The sequence below is a fragment of the Rhinoraja longicauda genome, chromosome 2 (genome assembly GCF_053455715.1).
Source record: "Rhinoraja longicauda isolate Sanriku21f chromosome 2, sRhiLon1.1, whole genome shotgun sequence".
Classification (NCBI taxonomy): domain Eukaryota; kingdom Metazoa; phylum Chordata; class Chondrichthyes; order Rajiformes; family Arhynchobatidae; genus Rhinoraja; species Rhinoraja longicauda.
In genome coordinates this window covers 4,102,093-4,120,826 of record NC_135954.1, presented here as the reverse complement: position 1 = coordinate 4,120,826, position 18,734 = coordinate 4,102,093, and the positions used below count along the sequence as shown (strand labels likewise).

The 18,734-nt window shown below is 48.6% G+C and overlaps 1 protein-coding gene across 1 annotated transcript in view; it reads right to left on the bottom strand.

Moving 5' to 3' along the window:
- LOC144611027 (synaptonemal complex protein 2-like) overlaps positions 1 to 18,131 on the bottom strand; it is a 61,150-nt gene extending 43,019 nt beyond the window's left edge. Inside the window, exons 1-8 of the mRNA XM_078430112.1 lie at positions 18,108 to 18,131; positions 15,321 to 15,464; positions 10,644 to 10,730; positions 9,647 to 9,671; positions 7,723 to 7,808; positions 6,270 to 6,358; positions 5,045 to 5,079; positions 1,237 to 1,376 (exon numbers count right to left, since the gene is read on the bottom strand). Of these exons, the coding sequence (XP_078286238.1) occupies positions 1,237 to 1,376; positions 5,045 to 5,079; positions 6,270 to 6,358; positions 7,723 to 7,808; positions 9,647 to 9,671; positions 10,644 to 10,730; positions 15,321 to 15,464; positions 18,108 to 18,131 (630 nt within the window). The remainder of the gene's footprint in view (positions 1 to 1,236; positions 1,377 to 5,044; positions 5,080 to 6,269; positions 6,359 to 7,722; positions 7,809 to 9,646; positions 9,672 to 10,643; positions 10,731 to 15,320; positions 15,465 to 18,107) is intronic.
- Positions 18,132 to 18,734: the final 603 nt, after the last annotated feature.

The window sequence follows — 18,734 nt, the reverse complement described above, 5'->3', positions numbered from 1 at the left end:
GAACAAGCTTGCATTTACCCTTGTGAATGCAGCACAGTGGCTCAGCTCCGTTTAGGTATAAGGAGTTATATCGATACAGTGTGGAACAGGCCGTTCGGCCCAACAGGTCCCATCTACACTAGTCCCACCTGCCCGCATTTAGTCCAAATCCCTCCAAACCATGTACCTGTCTAAATGTTTCTTAAACGATGGGATAGTCCCAGCCTCAAATACCTCCTCCGGCAGCTCGTTCCACACGCCCACCGCCCTCTGTGTGAAAAGGTTACCCCCTCGGATTCCTATTAAATCTTTTCCCCTTCACCTTGAACCTATGTCCTCTGGTCCACGATTCCCCGACTCTGGGTAATAGACTGTGCATTTACCCGATCTATTCCTCTATTTAAAGTGAAAAGCTATTGTTGCATGCTAACCGCCCAGCGGAAAGACAATAAATGATTATATGTCTTGGGACATACAAGTTTTTTAGTTTAGAGATGCAGCGCGGAAACAGGCTCTTTCGGCCCACCGGGTCGGCGCCGACCAGCGATCCCCGCACATTAACACCATCCTACACACATTACGAACATTTTTTTACATTCGCTCAGCCAATTAACCTACATGCCAGTAGGTCTTTGGAGTGCGGGAGGAAACCGAAGATCTCAGAGAAAACCCACGCAGGTCACGGGGAGAACGTACAAACTCCGTACAGACAGCACCCATGGTCGGGATGGAACCCGGGTCTCCGGCGCTGCATTCGCTGTAAGGCGGCAACTCTACCGCTGCGCCACCGTGCCGCCCTTTATAGAACAGTAAGGGTGGCACGGTGGCGCAGCGGTAGAGTTGCTGCCTTACAGCGAATGCAGCGCCGGAGACTCAGGTTCCATCCTGACTACAGGCGCCGTCTGTACGGAGTTTGTACGTTCTCCCCGTGACCTGCGTGGGTTTTCTCCGAGATCTTCGGTTTCCTCCCACACTCCAAAGACGTGCATGTTAATTGGCTGGGCGTATGTAAAAATTGCCCCTAGTGTGTGTAGGAGTGTTAGTGTGTGGGGATCGCTGGGCGGCACGGACCCGGTGGGCCGAAAGGGCCTGTTTCCGCACTGTATCTCTAAAAATCTTTTAAAAATCTAAAACATGGTTTGACGAGTTTAACAATAAAACAATCTCAACACTTGACTTGGGTAGAAAAGTCTCTCATTTCCCTCTCGATATCCTACAAGCGTTTGGTCACAAGAAAAAAAGAGTCAGCAAACTTACAGTTTCAAATTCAAAGTCTTTGATCTCTTTGAATGCATTTGCATTGTGATCGTCAAACCACTTGTAAATCAACACCTCTCTGGTCTTCCGGTCTGTCATTCGGCACAGCGCCTCTGAAATAGCCACCTGAATTTCATAGTCTAGTTTCAAAAGGAAGAGAGAGGTTGCTGGGTTAGATATACAGTAGGGATACAGGCCCTTCGGCCCATCGGAGTTGTGGTAGCAGCGCAGACCATCACACAAACCAACCTCCCTTCCATTGACTCCATCTGCACCTCACGCTGCCTCGGCAAGGCCAGCACCACAATCAAGGACCATTCTCACCCCGGTTGGCGTTCATAACAAGAGGAGTCGAGTATTGGAGCAAAGAGGTCCTTCTGTAGTTGTACAGGGCCCTAGTGAGGCCGCACCTGGAGTACTGTGTGCAGTTTGGGTCTCCATATTTGAGGAAGGATATTCTTGCTATTGAGGGCGTGCAGCATAGGTTTACTAGTTTAATTCCCGGAATGGCGGGACTGTCATATAGACAATAGACAATAGGTGCAGGAGTAGGCCATTCAGCCCTTCGAGCCAGCACCGCCATTCAATGCGATCATGGCTGATCACTCTCAATCAGTACCCCATTCCTGCCTTCTCCCCATACCCCCTCACTCTGATATCCTTAAGAGCTCTATCCAGCTCTCTCTTGAAAGCATCCAACGAACTGGCCTCCACTGCCTTCTGAGGCAGAGAATTCCACACCTTCACCACTCTCTGACTGAAAAAGTTCTTCCTCATCTCCGTTGAAAGAATGGAGCGACTGGGCTTGTATACACTGGAATTTAGAAGGATGAGAGGTGATCTTATCGAAACATAACATTATTACGGGATTGGACACGTTAGAGGCAGGAAACATGTTCCCAATGTTGGGAGAGTCCAGAACCAGGGGCCACAGTTTAAGAATAAGGGGTCGGCCATTTAGAACGGAGATGAGGAAAACCTTTTTCAGTCAGAGAGTTGTGAAGCTGTGGAATTCTCTGCCTCAGAAGGCAGTGGAGGACAATTCACTGGATGCTTTCAAGAGAGAGTTAGAGTTCTTAAGGATAGCGGAGTCAAGGGGTATGGGGAGAAGGCTGGAACGGGGTACTGATTGAGAATGATCAGCCATGATCACAGTGAATGGCGGTGCTGGCTCGAAGGGCCGAATAGCCTCCTCCTGCACCTATTGTCTATTTTCATTCCCTCTGCTCAGGCAAGAGGTACAGAGGTGTGAAAACGCACACCTCCAGATTCAGGGACAGATTTTTCCCAGCTGTTATCAGGCAACTGAACCGTCCTCTCACCAACTAGAGAGCGGTCCAGATCTTCCATCTACCAGACCAGCCTTGTGGGAAAAGAAACGCTGTGAAAACCACCACGGCCATGAAAAGCTGCCCATCCCAACCAAGGAACGGCTCCCACCTGGTCACAGGTGTGACTGGAAGACCTGGAAGTCCCTCAATAGGCTCCGCACAGGGATGGGCCAATGCAAGACAAACCTGAGCAAATGGGGCTACGCAGATGTGGCAGGCACAGCGTGTGAATGTGGGTTTTCTCCGAGATCTTCGTTTACTCCCACACTCCAAAGACATGCACGTTCGGGTAGGTTAATTGGCAAGGTATAAATGTAAAAACTGTCCCTGGTGGGTGTAGGATAGTGTTAGTGTGCGGGGATCGCTGGTCGGCGCAGACCAGGTGGGCCGAAAAGGGCCTGTTTCCGCGCTGTATCTCTAAACTAAACCAAACTAGACCAGAGGGCACAGCCTCAGAATAAAAGGACATACCATTAGAATGGAGATGGAGGGATTTCTTTAGCCAGAGGGTGGTGAATCTGTGGAATTCTTTGCCACAGACAGCTGTGGAGGCCAAGTGATTGGGTATTTTGAGATTGCAAGTTTCTGGATCAGTAAGGGAACCAAAAGTTATGCAGAGAATGCCGGAGAATGGGGATGGGGAAGGAAAGACGAGTCGGCCATGATTGAATGGCAGAGTAGACTTAGCGAGCCAAATCTGCTGCTATGGTCTTGTGACTGGAGTTTAGAAGGATGAGAGGGGATCTTATAGAGACGTATAAAATTCTAAAAGGACTGGACAAGCCAGATGCGGGAAAAATGCTCCCAATGACTTAGACGAAGGGATTAAAAGTACCATTAGCAAATTTGCAGATGATACTAAGCTGGGGGGTAGTGTGAATTGTGAGGAAGATGCAATAAGGCTGCAGGGTGACTTGGACAGGTTGTGTGAGTGGGCGGATACATGGCAGATGCAGTTTAATGTAGATAAGTGTGAGGTTATTCACTTTGGAAGTAAGAATAGAAAGGCAGATTATTATCTGAATGGTGTCAAGTTAGGAGGAGGGGGAGTTCAACGAGATCTGGGTGTCCTAGTGCATCAGTCAATGAAAGGAAGCATGCAGGTACAGCAGGCAGTGAAGAAAGCCAATGGAATGTTGGCCTTCGTAACAAGAGGAGTTGAGTATAGGAGCAAAGAGGTCCTTCTACAGTTGTACCGGGCCCTGGTGAGACCGCACCTGGAGTACTGTGTGCAGTTTTGGTCTCCAAATTTGAGGAAGGATATTCTTGCTATGGAGGGCGTGCAGCGTAGGTTCACTAGGTTAATTCCCGGAATGGCGGGACGTCGTATGTTGAAAGGCTGGAGCGATTGGGCTTGTATACACTGGAATTTAGAAGGATGAGGGGGGATCTTATTGAAACATATAAGATAATTAGGGGATTGGACACATTAGAGGCAGGAAACATGTTCCCAATGTTGGGGGAGTCCAGAACAAGGGGCCACAGTTTAAGAATAAGGGGTAGGCCATTTAGAACGGAGATGAGGAAGAACTTTTTCAGTCAGAGAGTGGTGAAGGTGTGGAATTCTCTGCCTCAGAAGGCAGTGGAGGACAGTTCGTTGGATGCTTTCAAGAGAGAGACTGGATAGAGCTCTTAAGGATAGCGGAGTGAGGGGGTATGGGGAGAAGGCAGGAAAGGGGTACTGATTGAGAGTGATCAGCCATGATTGCATTGAATGGCGGTGCTGGCTCGAAGGGGTGAATGGCCTACTCCTGCACCTATTGTCTATTGTCTTAGAATAAAGGGGAGGCCATTTAAAACTGAGGTGAGAAGGAACTTTTTCCACCCAGAGAGTTGTGAATTTGTGGAATTCTCTGCCACAGAGGGCAGTGGAAGTCAATTCACTGGATGGATTTAAGAGAGAGTTAGATAGAGCTCTAGGGGCTAGTGGAATCAAGGGATATGGGGAGAAGGCAGGCATGGGTTACTGATTGTGGATGATCAGCCATGATCACAATGAATGGCGGTGCTGGCTCAAAGGGCCGAATGGCCTCCTCCTGCACATATTTTCTATGTTTCTATGACTACAGTTGGAAACAAGGTAGTTGTTGAAATTGGATGGAAGAGGGAAGAAGTGTGACAAGAAGAAATTGGGTTAGAGATACAGCGTGGAAAGAGGCCCTTCGGCCCATTGATTCCACGCCGACCAGCGATCACCGCACACTGACACTCCTCGACAAACTTGGGACAGTTTACCAATTTATTTTATCGAAGCCAATTAACCAACAAACCTGCACGTCTTTGGAGTGTGGGAGGAAACAGGAGAAAACCCACGCAGGTCACGGGGAGAACGTGAGAACTCCATACAGACAGCACCCGTAGTCAGGATGGAACCCGGGTCTCTGGCGCCGTGAGGCAGCGACTCTACCGCTGCGCCACCGTGCCGAACTTTATTCTTCAAGAAAAGAAAAATAGCATAAATAAATTGAAGTTCTTACCTCCAACATCCAGGATAGTTTTTGCCAGATCGAGCCTGCAAATACAAACACCACAAATTCAGATATTCAAGGCAGGAAATTAATAAAATGGGTTATCAACATGGAGCATCAGGTATTATACGAGACTGTCGTACGAGGAAAGATTGGAAAGACTGGGCTTATATTCACTGGCGTTTGGAAGGATGAGAGGGGGATCTTATAGAGACGTGTAAATTTATAAAAGGACTGGACAAGCTAGACGCAGGAAAAATGTTCCCAATGTTGGGGGAGTCCAGAACCAGGGGCCACACAGTCTAAGAATAAAGGGGAGGCCATTTTAAACTGAGGTGAGAAGAAACTTTTTCACTCAGAGAGTTGTGAATTTGTGGAATTCTCTGCCACAGAGGGCAGCGGAGGCCAATTCACTGGATGAATTTTTTAAAGTTAGATTGAGCTCTAGGGGCTAGTGGAATCAAGGGGTATGGGGAGAAGGCAGGCACGGGTTACTGATTGTGGATGATCAGCCATGATCACAATGAATGGCGGTGCTGGCTCGAAGGGCCAAATGGCCTCCTCCCGCACCTATTTTCTATGTTCTTATGTATTATGTATCTGTACATGTGGACCGCTCAACGACAGTGAAAAGACTATACATGATTACTATCAAGCCAATTGTTGGTCTAACGTGGCTTTCTGTAACATTAGGTTCTGATGAACACGTTGCTTGTAATTCAAACTAGTTTAACTTATTCTCACGTGTACCGAGGTGCAGTGAAAAGCTTTTGTGGCGTGCCATCCAGACAGCAGAAAGACAGTACGTGATAACATTAGAGTCATTTACAGTGTATAAATACATGATAAGGGAATAACATTTAGTGCAAGGTAAAGCCAGCAAAGTCCGATCAAGGATAGTCACCAATGAGGTAGATAGTAGCTCAGCGTTGGTTTCCAGTTGTGGTAGGATGGTTTAATTGCCTGATAACTGTACAACTGATGCACATTAGTTTAGTTTTGGTACTTTTGCAACACTTAAGAAAAATTTGGGCAGGTGTGTGCATAGGACAGGTTCAGAGGGATTATGGGCCAAACGCAGGTAGGTGGGACCAGTGTAGATGGGGCATGTTGGCCGGTGTGGGCAAGTTGGGCTGAAGGGCCTGTTTCAACACTATCACTCTGTGATTGTGTTATAACAGAACTATACTGTATGTAATGAGGCAAGAAGGTGATAATTTGTCTAAACTCTTACATTAAACCATTCGCTTCTTCAGACAAGTGAAATTTTATCTTACTCTCACGAGAGATTAAATCGAGCACAGAATTGAATGTCCTCAAAGCCTACAACGGGAAGAAAAATAAAATCAGTTTCGTTTTTAGCTTAAGACGATAGACACAAAATGCTGGAGTAACTCAGCGGGACAGGCAGCATCTCTGGAGAGAAGGAACGGGTGACGTTTCGGGTCGAAACATGGAAAATAAGTGCAGGAGGAGGCCCATTCGGCCCTTCGAGCCAGCACCGCCATTGATTGTGATCATGGCTGATCGTCCACAATCAGTAACCCGTGCCTGCCTTCTCCCCATATCCCTCGATTCCGCTAGCCCCGAGAGCCCTATCTAACTCTCTTTTAAATCCATCCAGTGAATTGGCCTCCACTGCTTTCTGCGGCAGAGAATTCCACAAATTCACAACTCTCTGGGTGAAAAAGTTTCTTCTCACCTCAGTTTTCAATGGCCTCCCCTTTATTTTATTCTTCAGACCTTCTTCAGACTATTATGCTTTAAGTTTTAAGTTTAGTTACATAGAAACATAGAAACATAGAAAATAGGTGCAGGAATAGGCCATTCGGCCCTTCGAGCCAGCACCGCCATTCAATATGATCATGGTTGATCATCCAACTCAGTATCCTGTACCTGCCTTCTCTCCATACCCCCTGATCTCTTTAGCCACAAGGGCCACATCTAACTCCCTCTTAAATATAGCCAATGAACTGGCCTCAACTACCTTCTGTGGCAGAGAATTCCACAGATTCACCACTCTCTGTGTGAAAAAGAACGTTCTCATCTCGGTCCTAAAAGACTTCCCCCTTATCCTTAAACTGTGACCCCTTGTTCTGGACTTCCCCAACATCGGGAACAATCTTCCTGCATCTAGCCTGTCCAAAGCCTTAAGAATTTTGTAAGTTTCTATAAGATCCCCCCTCAATCTTCTAAATTCCAGCGAGTACAAGCCCAGTCTATCCAGTCTTTTTTCATATGAAAGTCCTGCCATCCCAGGAATCAATCTGGTGAACCTTCTCTGTACTCCCTCTATGGCAAGAATGTCCTTCCTCAGATTAGGAGACAAAAACTGTTAGCGATACAGCTCGGAAACAGGCCCTTCGGCCCACCGAGTCCGCGCCGACCAGCGATCCCCGCGCACTAACGTTACCCTATACACACACACACACACACACACTAGTGATCATTTTACATTTACGCCAAGCCAATTAACCGACAAACCTGGACGTCTTGAGTGAGGAAGGAAGCCGAAGATCTCGCGGGTCACGGGGAGAACGTACAGACTCCGTACAGACAGCACCCGTAGTCGGGATCCAACCCGGGTCTCTGGCGCTGAGAGGCAGCGACTTTACCGCCGCGCCACCATGCCGCCCGGTGTCTTTAGTTTTAATGGAAAGTAATTTCATGGACAATGGAATCGTTACCTCCAGTCTGATGTTAATTTTGAGACGGAAATCAGTCACTCCGTGGCCTAACTGCAGTAGAAAGCTGTCCATAAGCTGCATCTGCCCTGTAAAATAAAAGCAAATCGGTGAAGATTTGGATAAGGGCCTGGATAGAGTGGATGTGAATGAATGAATAAGTTTATTGGCCAAGTATGTGCACATACAATAGACAATAGGTGCAGGAGGAGGCCATTCAGCCCTTCGAGCCAGCACCGCCATTCAATGTGATCATGGCTGATCATTCCCAATCAGTACCCTGTTCCTGCCTTCTCCCCATACCCCCTGACTCTGCTATCCTTAAGAGCTCTATCTAGCTCTCTCTTGAATGCATTCAGAGAATTGGCCTCCACTGCCTTCTGAGGCAGAGAATTCCACAGATTCACAACTCTCTGACTGAAAAAGCTTTTCCTCATCTCTGTTCTAAATGGCCTACCCCTTATTCTTAAACTGTGGCCCCTGGTTCTGGACTCCCCCAACATTGGGAACATGTTTCCTGCCTCTAACGTGTCCAACCCCTTAATAATCTTATACCTTTCGATAAGATCCCCTCTCATCCTTCTAAATTCCAGTGTATACAAGCCTAGTCGCTCCAGTCTTTCAATATACGACAGTCCCGCCATTCCGGCATACAAGGAATGTGCTTTGGTGCTCCGCTCACAAATGACAACACAAAAAAAAACAGTTAACAATTAAGAATAAAGGAAAAACACATCAAAACAATAAGGATACAACATTACGGTCTAAACATGTGGGTGAAAATAAACCAGAGCAAAAAATAGAGACTACAGACTTTGGTTATTGGGTAGAACCATCACTCGTGGGGAAAAAAAGCTGTTTTTATGTCTGGCTGTGGCTGCTTTGACAGTCCGGAGTCGCCTTCCAGAGGGAGGTGCTTCAAAGAGTTTGTGGCCAGGGTGAGAGGGGTCAGAGATGATCTTGCCCGCTCGCTTCCTGGCCCTTGCAGTGTACAGTTCGTCAATGGGGGGAAGGTTGCAGCCAACAACCTTCTCAGCTGTGCGAACGATCCGTTGCAGCCTCCGGATGTCGTGCTTGGTGGCTGAGCCAAACCAGACCATGATGGAGAAGGTGAGGACGGACTCAATGATAGCAGTATAGAATTGGACCATCATTGCCTGTGGCAGATTGTGTTTCCTCAGTTGCCACAGGAAGTACATCCTCTGTTGGGCCTTTTTGACTGTGGAGTCGATGGTGGCCCCCACATTTAAGGTCCTTGGAGATGTTGGTTCCAAGGAACTTAAATGACTCCACAGATGTGACTGTGGTGTTGTTGATGGTGAGTGGGGGGAGGGGAGGGGGAGCTCTTCGAAAGTCTACAATCAGTTCCACTGTGGAGAGGATGACAATAGACAATAGGTGCAGGAGGAGGCCATTCGGCCCTTCGAGCCAGCACCACCATTCAATGTGATCATGGCTGATCATTCTTAATCAGTACCCCGTTCCTGCCTTCTCCCCATACCCCCTGACTCTGCTATCCTTAAGAGCTCCATCTAGCTCTCTCTTGAATTCTTTCAGAGAACTGGCCTCCACTGCCTTCTGAGGCAGAGAATTCCACAGATTCACAACTCTCTGGGTGAAAAAGTTTTTCCTCATCTCCGTTCAAAATGGCCTACCCCTTATTCTTAAACTGTGGCCCGTGGTTCTGGACTTCCCCCCAACATCGGGAACATGTTTCCTGCCTCTTTCCAGGCTGAATCTCATCTAATTAGTCCCTTTCTGTGAGGCCGAGAAAGATTCCAGGGAACTAAATGAAAGTAAGCCACCCTCTTCCTTTCCTTTGAAAGTATGGTTTCCATTTGCTATCTCTCTCTCTCCCTCTCCCCACTTCTCTCTTTCTCTCTTCATCAGTTCTAGGAGCAGAATTAGCCCATTTTTCTTGTCTTACCTTCACTGCTGCATTTGCAAATTGCCTAGGAGAGAAAAAGAAAAGCACACATGTTTCAAGATGTAAAAATAATTATTTCTAGTCCCATTTACTTTAGAGAAACAGCGCGGAAACAGGCCCCTTCAGCCCACCGGGTCCGCGCCGACCAGCGATCCCCGCACACTAACACTATCCTACACCCACTAGGGACAATTTACAATTTTACCGAAGCCAATTAACCTACACATCTGCACGTCTTTGGAGAGGAAACCGGAGCACCCGGAGAAAACTCACGCAGATCTTGTGGAGAACGTACAAACTCCGTACAGATTAGGACGGCACGGTGGCGCAGCGGTAGAGTTGCCGCCTTACAGCGAATGCAGCGTCGGAGACCCGGGTTCCATCCCGACTACGGGCGCCGTCTTTGCGGAGTTTGTACGTTCTCCCCGTGACCTGCGTGGGTTTTCTCAGAGATCTTCGGTTTCCTCCCACACTCCTAAGACGTGCAGGTTTGTAGGTTAATTGGCTTGGTAAACGTAAGAAGTGTCCCTAGTGGGTGTAGGATAGTGTTAATGTGCGGGGATAGCAGGGCTGGGCGGACTCGGTGGACCGAAGGGCCTGTTCCCGCGCTGTATCTCTAAACTAAATTAAACTAAAGTTTCAAGATGTAGCACAAATTATTTCTCGTCCCATTCAGTTTAGAGATACAGCGCAGAAACAGGCCCTTCGGCCCACCGGGTCCGTGCCGACCAGCGATCCCCGCACATTAACACGATCCTACACACACTAGGGACAATTTACAATTTTACCGAAGCCAATTAACCTACAAACCTGCACGTCTTTAGAGTGTGGGAAGAAACCGGAGCACCCGGAGAAAACCCACGCAGGTCACGGGGAGAACGTAAAAACTCCGTACAGACGGCGCCCGCGGTCGGGATCGAACCCGGGTCTCCGGCGCTGTGAGACAGCGCGTCTTCCGCTACGCCACCGTGCTGTCTCTAGTGTGGGGGGGACTTACCAATATGGTGTCAAACATATCTTCAACCAAAGTCACGAGAAACTCATTTGATTTCAGTTCAACGGTTTTCAAAAACTCTGTAGCTCGCTCAAACCAAAGGACCATGTAAAACAACACAGGAGGCTTAGTTACTTTAGCAAATGCATTTTGTAAACATTAGGTTCAGGCTTTAGATTAGAGATACAGCGCGGAAACAGGCCCTTTCGGCCCACCGGGTCCGCGCCGACCAGCGATCCCTGCACATTAACACTATCCTACACACACCAGGGACAATTTTTACATTTATACCAAGCCAGTTAACCTACAGACCTGCACGTCTTTGGAGTGTGGGAGGAAACCGAAGATCTCGGAGAAAACCCACGCAGGTCACGGGGAGAACGTACAAACTCCGTACAGACGGCGCCTGTAGTCGGGATGGAACCCGGGTCTCCAGCGCTGCATTCGCTGTAAGGCAGCAACTGTACCGGTGTTCCACCGGCTTATTATTTTCAGTTTACCGAGGTACAATGAAAAGCATTCTTTCCAAATAATAATAATAATAATAATAATAATGCATTACATTTATATAGCGCTTTTCAAACACTCAAAGACGCTTTACAGGGATTTCTAGAACATAGAGAAGAAAATAAATAGATAAATAAGTAAACGAACAGAAAAAGGAGACAGAAGGTGAGGTGACGGTCAGTGGTTGAAGGCAGTGCTGAACAGGTGAGACTTCAGTGATGTTTTGAATGTGATGACTGAGGAGGAGTCTCTGACGGTTTGGGGTAGCGAGTTCCAGAGGGTGGGAGCAGCGATGGAGAAAGCCCTGTCCCCCCAGGATCTGAGTTTGGTCCGGATGGGGGGGGGGACAGGAGGTTGGCAGCGGCAGAGCGGAGGGTGCAGGTGGGAGTGTGCCTGTGGAGGAGGTCAGTCAGGTAGGATGGGGCCAGGTTATGGAGGGCTTTGTAGGTTATGAGGAGGATTTTGTACTGGTTTCTCTGGGGGATGGGGAGCCAGTGGAGCTTGTAAAGGACGGGGGTGATATGGTCACTACTATAGATAATACTATAAATAAATACAATCAAATCCATCTCAAGTACAATAGGTAGAGTTGACAAGGGGAAAGATACAGAGCGCAAAATATAGTGCGCAGCATTGTAGCACATCAGTTGCTGGTGTAACTCAGCGGGTCAGGCAGCATCTCTGGAGAACATGGATAGGTGACGTTTCACAGAGAGCTGGAGTAACTCAGCGGGTCAGGCAGCATCTCTGGAGAACATGGATAGGTGACGTTTCACAGAGTGCTGGAGTAACTCAGCGGGTCAGGCAGCATCTCTGGAGAACATGGATAGGTGACGTTTCACAGAGTGCTGGAGTAACTCAGCAGGTCAGGCAGCATCTGTGGAGAACATCCTTCTTCAGACTGAAGGTCGCAACCGAAAAAGTCCCACATCCACATCCTCCAGAGATGTTGCCTGGATTCCTACAGCACTTTGCGTTCCAAGCAAAATTCCAGCACCTGCATTTCCTCGTGTCTAGAAATACTTGACATCTAAATTTGATACGAGAGTATGTTGGGTGGCACGGTGGCGCAGCGGTAGAGTTGCTGCCTCACAGCGCCAGAGACCCGGGTTCCATGCTGACTACGGGCGCTGTCTGTACGGAGTTTGTACGTTCTCCCCGTGACCTGCGTGGGTTTCCTCCGAGATCTTCGGTTTCCTCCCACACTCCAAACACGTGCAGGTTTGTAGGTCAATTGGCTTGGTGTTTGTGTTAATTGTCCCTAGTGTGCGTAGGATAGTGTTAATGTGCGGGGATCGCTGGTCGATGCAAACCCAGTGGGCCGAAGGGCCTGTTTCCACGCCGTGTCTCTAAACACCGAAGCTGAATAAGTCTACTTATCTTCTGAATGAGTCCATGCTTAATTAAATCGTTCAGACCAACATCAGAATCTTCCTTGCAAAATCTCTGCAACGCTTTCAAGAGGAGAGAGATATTTGAGAATTGATTTTTGTCCATTTCCTAAAAAACCCCCAAGAAAAACACACTTAGACCAGATAGACAATTACAATCATAGAAAATCGAACAGTACAATAGGCAATAGGTGCAGGAGGAGGCCATTCAGCCCTTCGAGCCAGCACCACCATTCAATGTGATCATGGCTGATCATTCTCAATCAGTACCCTGTTCCTGCCTTTTCCCCATACCCCCTGACTCCGCTATCCTTAAGAGCTCTATCTAGCTCTTGAATGCATTCAGAGAATTGGCCTCCTCTGCCTTCTGAGGCAGAGAATTCCACAGATTTACAACTCATAACTACAGTTAGACACAAAATGCTGGTGTAACTCAGCGGGTCAGGCAGCATCTCGGGAGAGAAGGAATGGGTGACGTTTCGGGTCGAGACCCTTCTTCGAGCTGACCCGTTGAGTTACTCCAGCATTTTGTGTCGACCTTTGATTTATACGAGCATCTGCAGTTTGTTTTATAGAAACATAGAAAATAGGTGCAGGAGTAGGCCATTCGGCCCTTCGAGCCTGCACCACCATTCAATATGATCATGGCTGATCATCCAACTCAGTATCCCGTACCTGCCTTCTCTCCATACCCCCTGATCCCTTTAGCCACAAGGGCCACATCTAACTCCCTCTTAAATATAGCCAATGAACTGGCCTCAACTACCTTCTGTGGCAGAGAATTCCACAGATTCACCACACTCTGTGTGAAAAAAAAACTTTCTCATCTCGGTCCTAAAAGACTTCCCCCTTATCCTTAAACTGTGACCCCTTGTTCTGGACTTCCCCAACATCGGGAACAATCTTCCTGCATCTAGCCTGTCCAACCCCGTAAGAATTTTGTACGTTTCTATAAGATCCCCCCTCAATCTTGTAAATTCCAGCGAGTACAAGCCGATTGTACATGTAGAACAGTGCAGCACAGGGATAAGCCCTTTAGCCCACACTGAGCGTGCTGAACATGATGCCAAGACCAACTCTTACATGCCTGCACATGACCCATCCCCCCCCACCCACAATCCCCCCTGCATATCCATGTGCCTATTCAAAAGTCTCTTCAATGCCACTATCGTGTCTGCCTCCACCATCACTCCTGGCAGCTCGTTCTAGCCCCCCATCCCTCTTCGTATAGAAATCTTGCCCAGGCACTTTTCCGTTAAAAGTTGCCCCTCGCACATTAAACCCAAGTCTTGTCATCATTGACATTTCCACTTTGGCAAAAGGTTCTGACTGTCTATCCTATCCAAGCCTCCCCATAATGGTCACACGTTCTCGGAGCAGGATTAGGCCATTCGTCCCATCAAGTCCGCTCCGCCATTCAATCGTGGCTGATTTATCTCTCCCTCTCAACCCCATTCTCCTGCCTTCTCCCGCGTAACCCCTGACACCCGCGCTAATCAAGAACCTATATCTGCCTTAAAAATATCCATTGACTTGGCCTCCAAAACTTTCTGTGGCAACAAAATTTCTCTTCATCTCTTTTCTAAAGGTACGTTCTTTTACTCCGAGGCTGTGGCCTCTGGTCCTTGACCCTGAAGAAGGGTCTTGACCCGAAACATCGCCCATTCCTTCTCTCCAGAGATGCCGCCTGACCCGCTGAGTTACTCCAGATTCTTGATTAGTACGGGTGTCAGGGGTTACAGGGAGAAGGCAGGAGAATGGGATTTGAGAGGGAGATAGCTCAGCCATGTTTGAATGGTGGAGAAGGCTCGATGGGCCGAATGGCCTAATTCTGCTCCTAGAACTTATGAACTCTCCCACTAGTGGAAACATCCTCTCCACATCCACTCTATCCAGGCCTTTCACTATTCAGTAAGTTTCAAAAAGGTTCCCCCTCATCCTTCAAAGCTCCACCGTGTACAGGCCCAGTGCCATCAAACACTCTGAGATACTTCTTTCAGGTCTTCTCTCAACCCCCAACAACAATCCACGAACCTAAAACAATCAGAGTCTGTGCAACCTCTCCTGATCCGCATATCTAGGCATCGTACTGAAGGACAAACAAAGCTGGGGCAACTCAGCAGGTCAGACGCCATCTCTGGAGAAAAGGAACAGGTGACGTTTCGGGTTGAGACTGATAGTCTGTAGAAGTGTCCATCTTCGGTTCAAACCAGCATCTGCAGTTCCTTCATACACACATGTCAATAGACAATAGGTGCAGGAGGAGGCCATTCGGCCCTTCGAGCCAACACTGCCATTCAATGTGATCATGGCTGATCATTCACAATCAGTGCCCCGTTCCTGCCTTCTCCCCATACCCCTTGACTCCGCTATCATTCTAACTCTCTCTTGAATGCATTCAGAGAATTGGCCTCCACTGCCTTCTGAGGCAGTGAATTCCACAGATTCACAACTCTCTGATTGAAAAAGTTTTTCTTCATCTCCGTTCTAAATGGCCTACCCCTTATTCTTAAACTGTGGCCCCTGGTTCTGGACTCCCCCAACATTGGGAACATTTCCTGCCTCTAACGTGTCCAACCCCTTAATAATCTTACACGTTTCAATAAGATCCCCTCTCATCCTTCTAAATTCCAGCGTGTACAAGACCAGTCGCTCCGGTCTTTCAACGAACAACAGTCCCGCCAATTCCCGACTGCCCCATGGCAGAAGATATTGCCATCCACAGAGCAAGGTGCCAACCATCTACCCTCCTTTCGAAAGCAGTTTAAGGAAGGTGCCCTACCTTGTGTGCCAACTTGTCGAGCTTGTTCAGCACCAGCTTGGTGCACTGCTGGGGCGGATGGTCACTCTTATCCAACAGAAACTCCTCCAAGGCTTGGAAGGCATTGGCATTGGCATTGAAAGCCCCTTCAATCAGAGTGCAGAGCTGCAACAGGACAAAATCTAGCTCAGAGTCAGAGCGTGGTCACAGGCCTTCTTGCGCCAACATGCCCACGCCAACCAAAGATGCCCCATCTGCCCACGTGTGGCCCATATCGCTCCCATCCAACCTTGGCAACACCAATTTCACCAGCGTGGGTGGCCATGGGGAGAAGGCAGGAGAATGGGATTAGGAGGCAGAGATAGATCAGCCAATGATGGAATGTAGACACAAAATGCTGGAGTAACTCAGCGGGTCAGGCACCATTTAGAACGTAGAAGAGGAAAAACTTTTTCAGTTGTAAATCTGTGGAATTCTCTGCCTCAGAGGGCAGTGGGGGCCAATTCTCTGAATGCTTTCAAGAGAGAGCGAGATAGAGCTCTTAAGGATAGCGGAGTCAGAGGGTATGGGGAGAAGGCAGGAACGGGGTACTGATTGAGAATGATCAGCCATGATCACATTGAATGGTGGCGCTGGCTCGAAGGGCCGCATGGCCTACTCCTGCACCTATTGTCTATTGCATCTCGGGAGAGAAGGTTGGGTGACGTTTCAGGTCGAGACCCTTCTTCAGACTGATGTCGGGGGAGGGGGCGGGGGCGGGACAAAGATAGGATGTAGTCGGGGACAGGAAGACTGGTGGGAGAACTGGGAAGGGGGAGGGGATGGAGAGGGAAAGCAGGGACTATCTGAAGTTAGAGAAGTCAATGTTAATACCGCTGGGGTGTAAACTACCCAAGCGAAATATGAGGTGCTGTTCCTCCAATTTGCGCTGAGCCTCACTCTGACAATGGAGGAGGCCCAGGACAGAAAGGGCAGATTGGGAGTGGGAGGGGGGAGTTGAAGTGCTGAGCCACCGGGAGATCAGGTAGGTTAAATGGTCTAATTCTACTCCTATCCCTTATGACCTTATATAATTCCAATACCACGTTCCCACACCCAGAACCCAACCCTGCCGGAAAGTTAAGCAAAGTGGGTGGCGCAGCGGTAGAGTTGCTGCCTCACAGCGCCAGAGACCCGGGTTCCATCCTGACTATGGGCAATGTCTGTACGGGGTTTGCCCCGTGACCTGCGTGGGTTTTCTCCGGGTGCTCCGGTTTCCCCCCACACTCCAAAGACGCACAGGTTTGGAGGTTAATTGGCTTCAGCAAAGTTGTATATTGCACTGGAAATAAATGTGTCTACTGTGGATAGGGTGAGCAGCTTTAAATACCTGGGAGTCAGTCCACATCACAGAGGATCTGACATGGACAACACACATTGCCGCACTGGTGAGTAAGGCAAGGCAGCGCCTTTACCACCTCAGACAGCTGAGGAAATTCAGAGTGTCTCTGAGGATCCTTCAGTGCTTCTACTCTGGGGCTGTAGAGAGCATCCTGTCCGGCAACATCACAATCTGGTTTGGGAACAGCTCTGCCCAGGACAGGATGGCCCTGCAGAGAGTAGTGCGTTCGGCAGAACGCACCATGGGAACTACACTCGCCCCCCTGCAGGACCTATACATCAGGAGGTGCAGATCCAGAGCCGGCAACATTATAGGGGACCCCTACCTCCCCAGCAACGGACTGTTCCAGCTGCTACGGTCAGGCAAACGTCTCCGCTGTCACGCTGTGAAAACGGAGAGGATGAGACGGAGTTTCTTCCCACAGGCCATCAGGACTGTTAACTATTATAACTCAATTTTCTTTCTGTATTAATTTTAATTTTTATGCTGTAATGGTGAATTTTTGCACAATCCGCAGGCATTGCCACTTTCATTTCACTGCACATCTTGTATGTGTATGTGACAAATAAACTTGACTTGACTCGTAGGATATTGTTAGTGTGTGCGGGGATCGCTGGGCGGCGCCGACTCGGTGGGCCGAAGGGCCTGTTTCCGCGGTGCCTCTCTGAACTAAACCAAACTGCAGTGAGGAAGAAAGAGACACCATGAAAATCCTGTTTGCAGCAATATCATAGTCACATAGTCTCAGGATCAAACCTTTCGGCCCACCGAGTCCGCTCCGACCAGCGATCCCCGCTCACTAACACTGCCCTACACACACTAGGGAAGATTTACATTTACACCCAGCCGATTGCCCTACAAATCTGCACGTCTTTGGAGTGTGGGAGGAAACCAAAGATCCTGGAGAAAACCCACGCAGGTCATGGGGAGAACGTACAAACTCCGTACAGACGGCGCCCGGAGTCGGGATCGAACCCGAGTCTCTGGCGCTGTGAGGCAGCAACTCTACCGCTGCGCCACCGTGCCGCACAAACTTGTGCATTTGACAATAAACTCCATTTAGCCAAGGTTTAGTAGTTTTGACGAATTACAGTTAGATAGACAATAGGTGCAGGAGGTGGCCATTCGGCCCTTCGAGCCAGCACCACCATTCACTGCGATCATGACTGATCATTCTCAATCAGTACCCCGTTCCTGCCTTCTCCCCATACCCCCTGACTCCGCTATCCTTAAGAGCTCTATCCAGCTCTCTCTTGAATGCATTCAGAGGATTGGCCTCTGAGGCAGAGAATTCCACAGATTCACAACTCTGAGTGAAAAAGTTCTTCCTCATCTCCGCTCTAAACGGCCCACCCCTTGTTCTTAAACTGAGGCACATCTGTAATGAACAGTTGCCGGCACGAGAGAGGTTTAGAAAGGAGGCGTACCGTGAATTCGTCGTTGACCGGCATCGCTTCAGTTCTCCTCACTTGCGCGGGACAACACGTCCTCCTACGAAAATAAAGTTCGCACGTGAGATAGGAAAACCATTCAATCAGTGGCATTACCAGATAGAGATTGATTAGCAATTCTTGATTGGTACGGGTGTCGTGGGTTACGGGGAGAAGGCAGGAGATTGGGGCTAGGAGGGAGAGATAGATCAGCCGTGATTGAGTGGCGGAATAGACTTAATGGGCCGAATGGCCTTCATTTTGCACCTGTCACATGAACTTAGATTATCAGAGACTGGTCAGGCAGCATCTCGGGAGAGAAGGAATGGGTGACGTTTCTTCTTCAGTCTGAAGAAGGGTCTTGACCCGAAACATCACCCATGCCTTCTCTCCCGAGATGCTGCCTGACCTGCTGAGTTACTCCAGAATTTTGTGAATAAATACCTTCGATTTGTACCAGCATCTGCAGTTATTTTCTTATCAGAGACAGCATTGGAAACAGGCCCTTCGGCCCACACCGACCAGCGATTTATCACACACCAGTTCTTTCCTGTGCACCAGGGAAAATTTGTGGAAGCGAATTAACCTCTAAACATGGAGTCTGAAGAAGGGTCTCGACCCGAA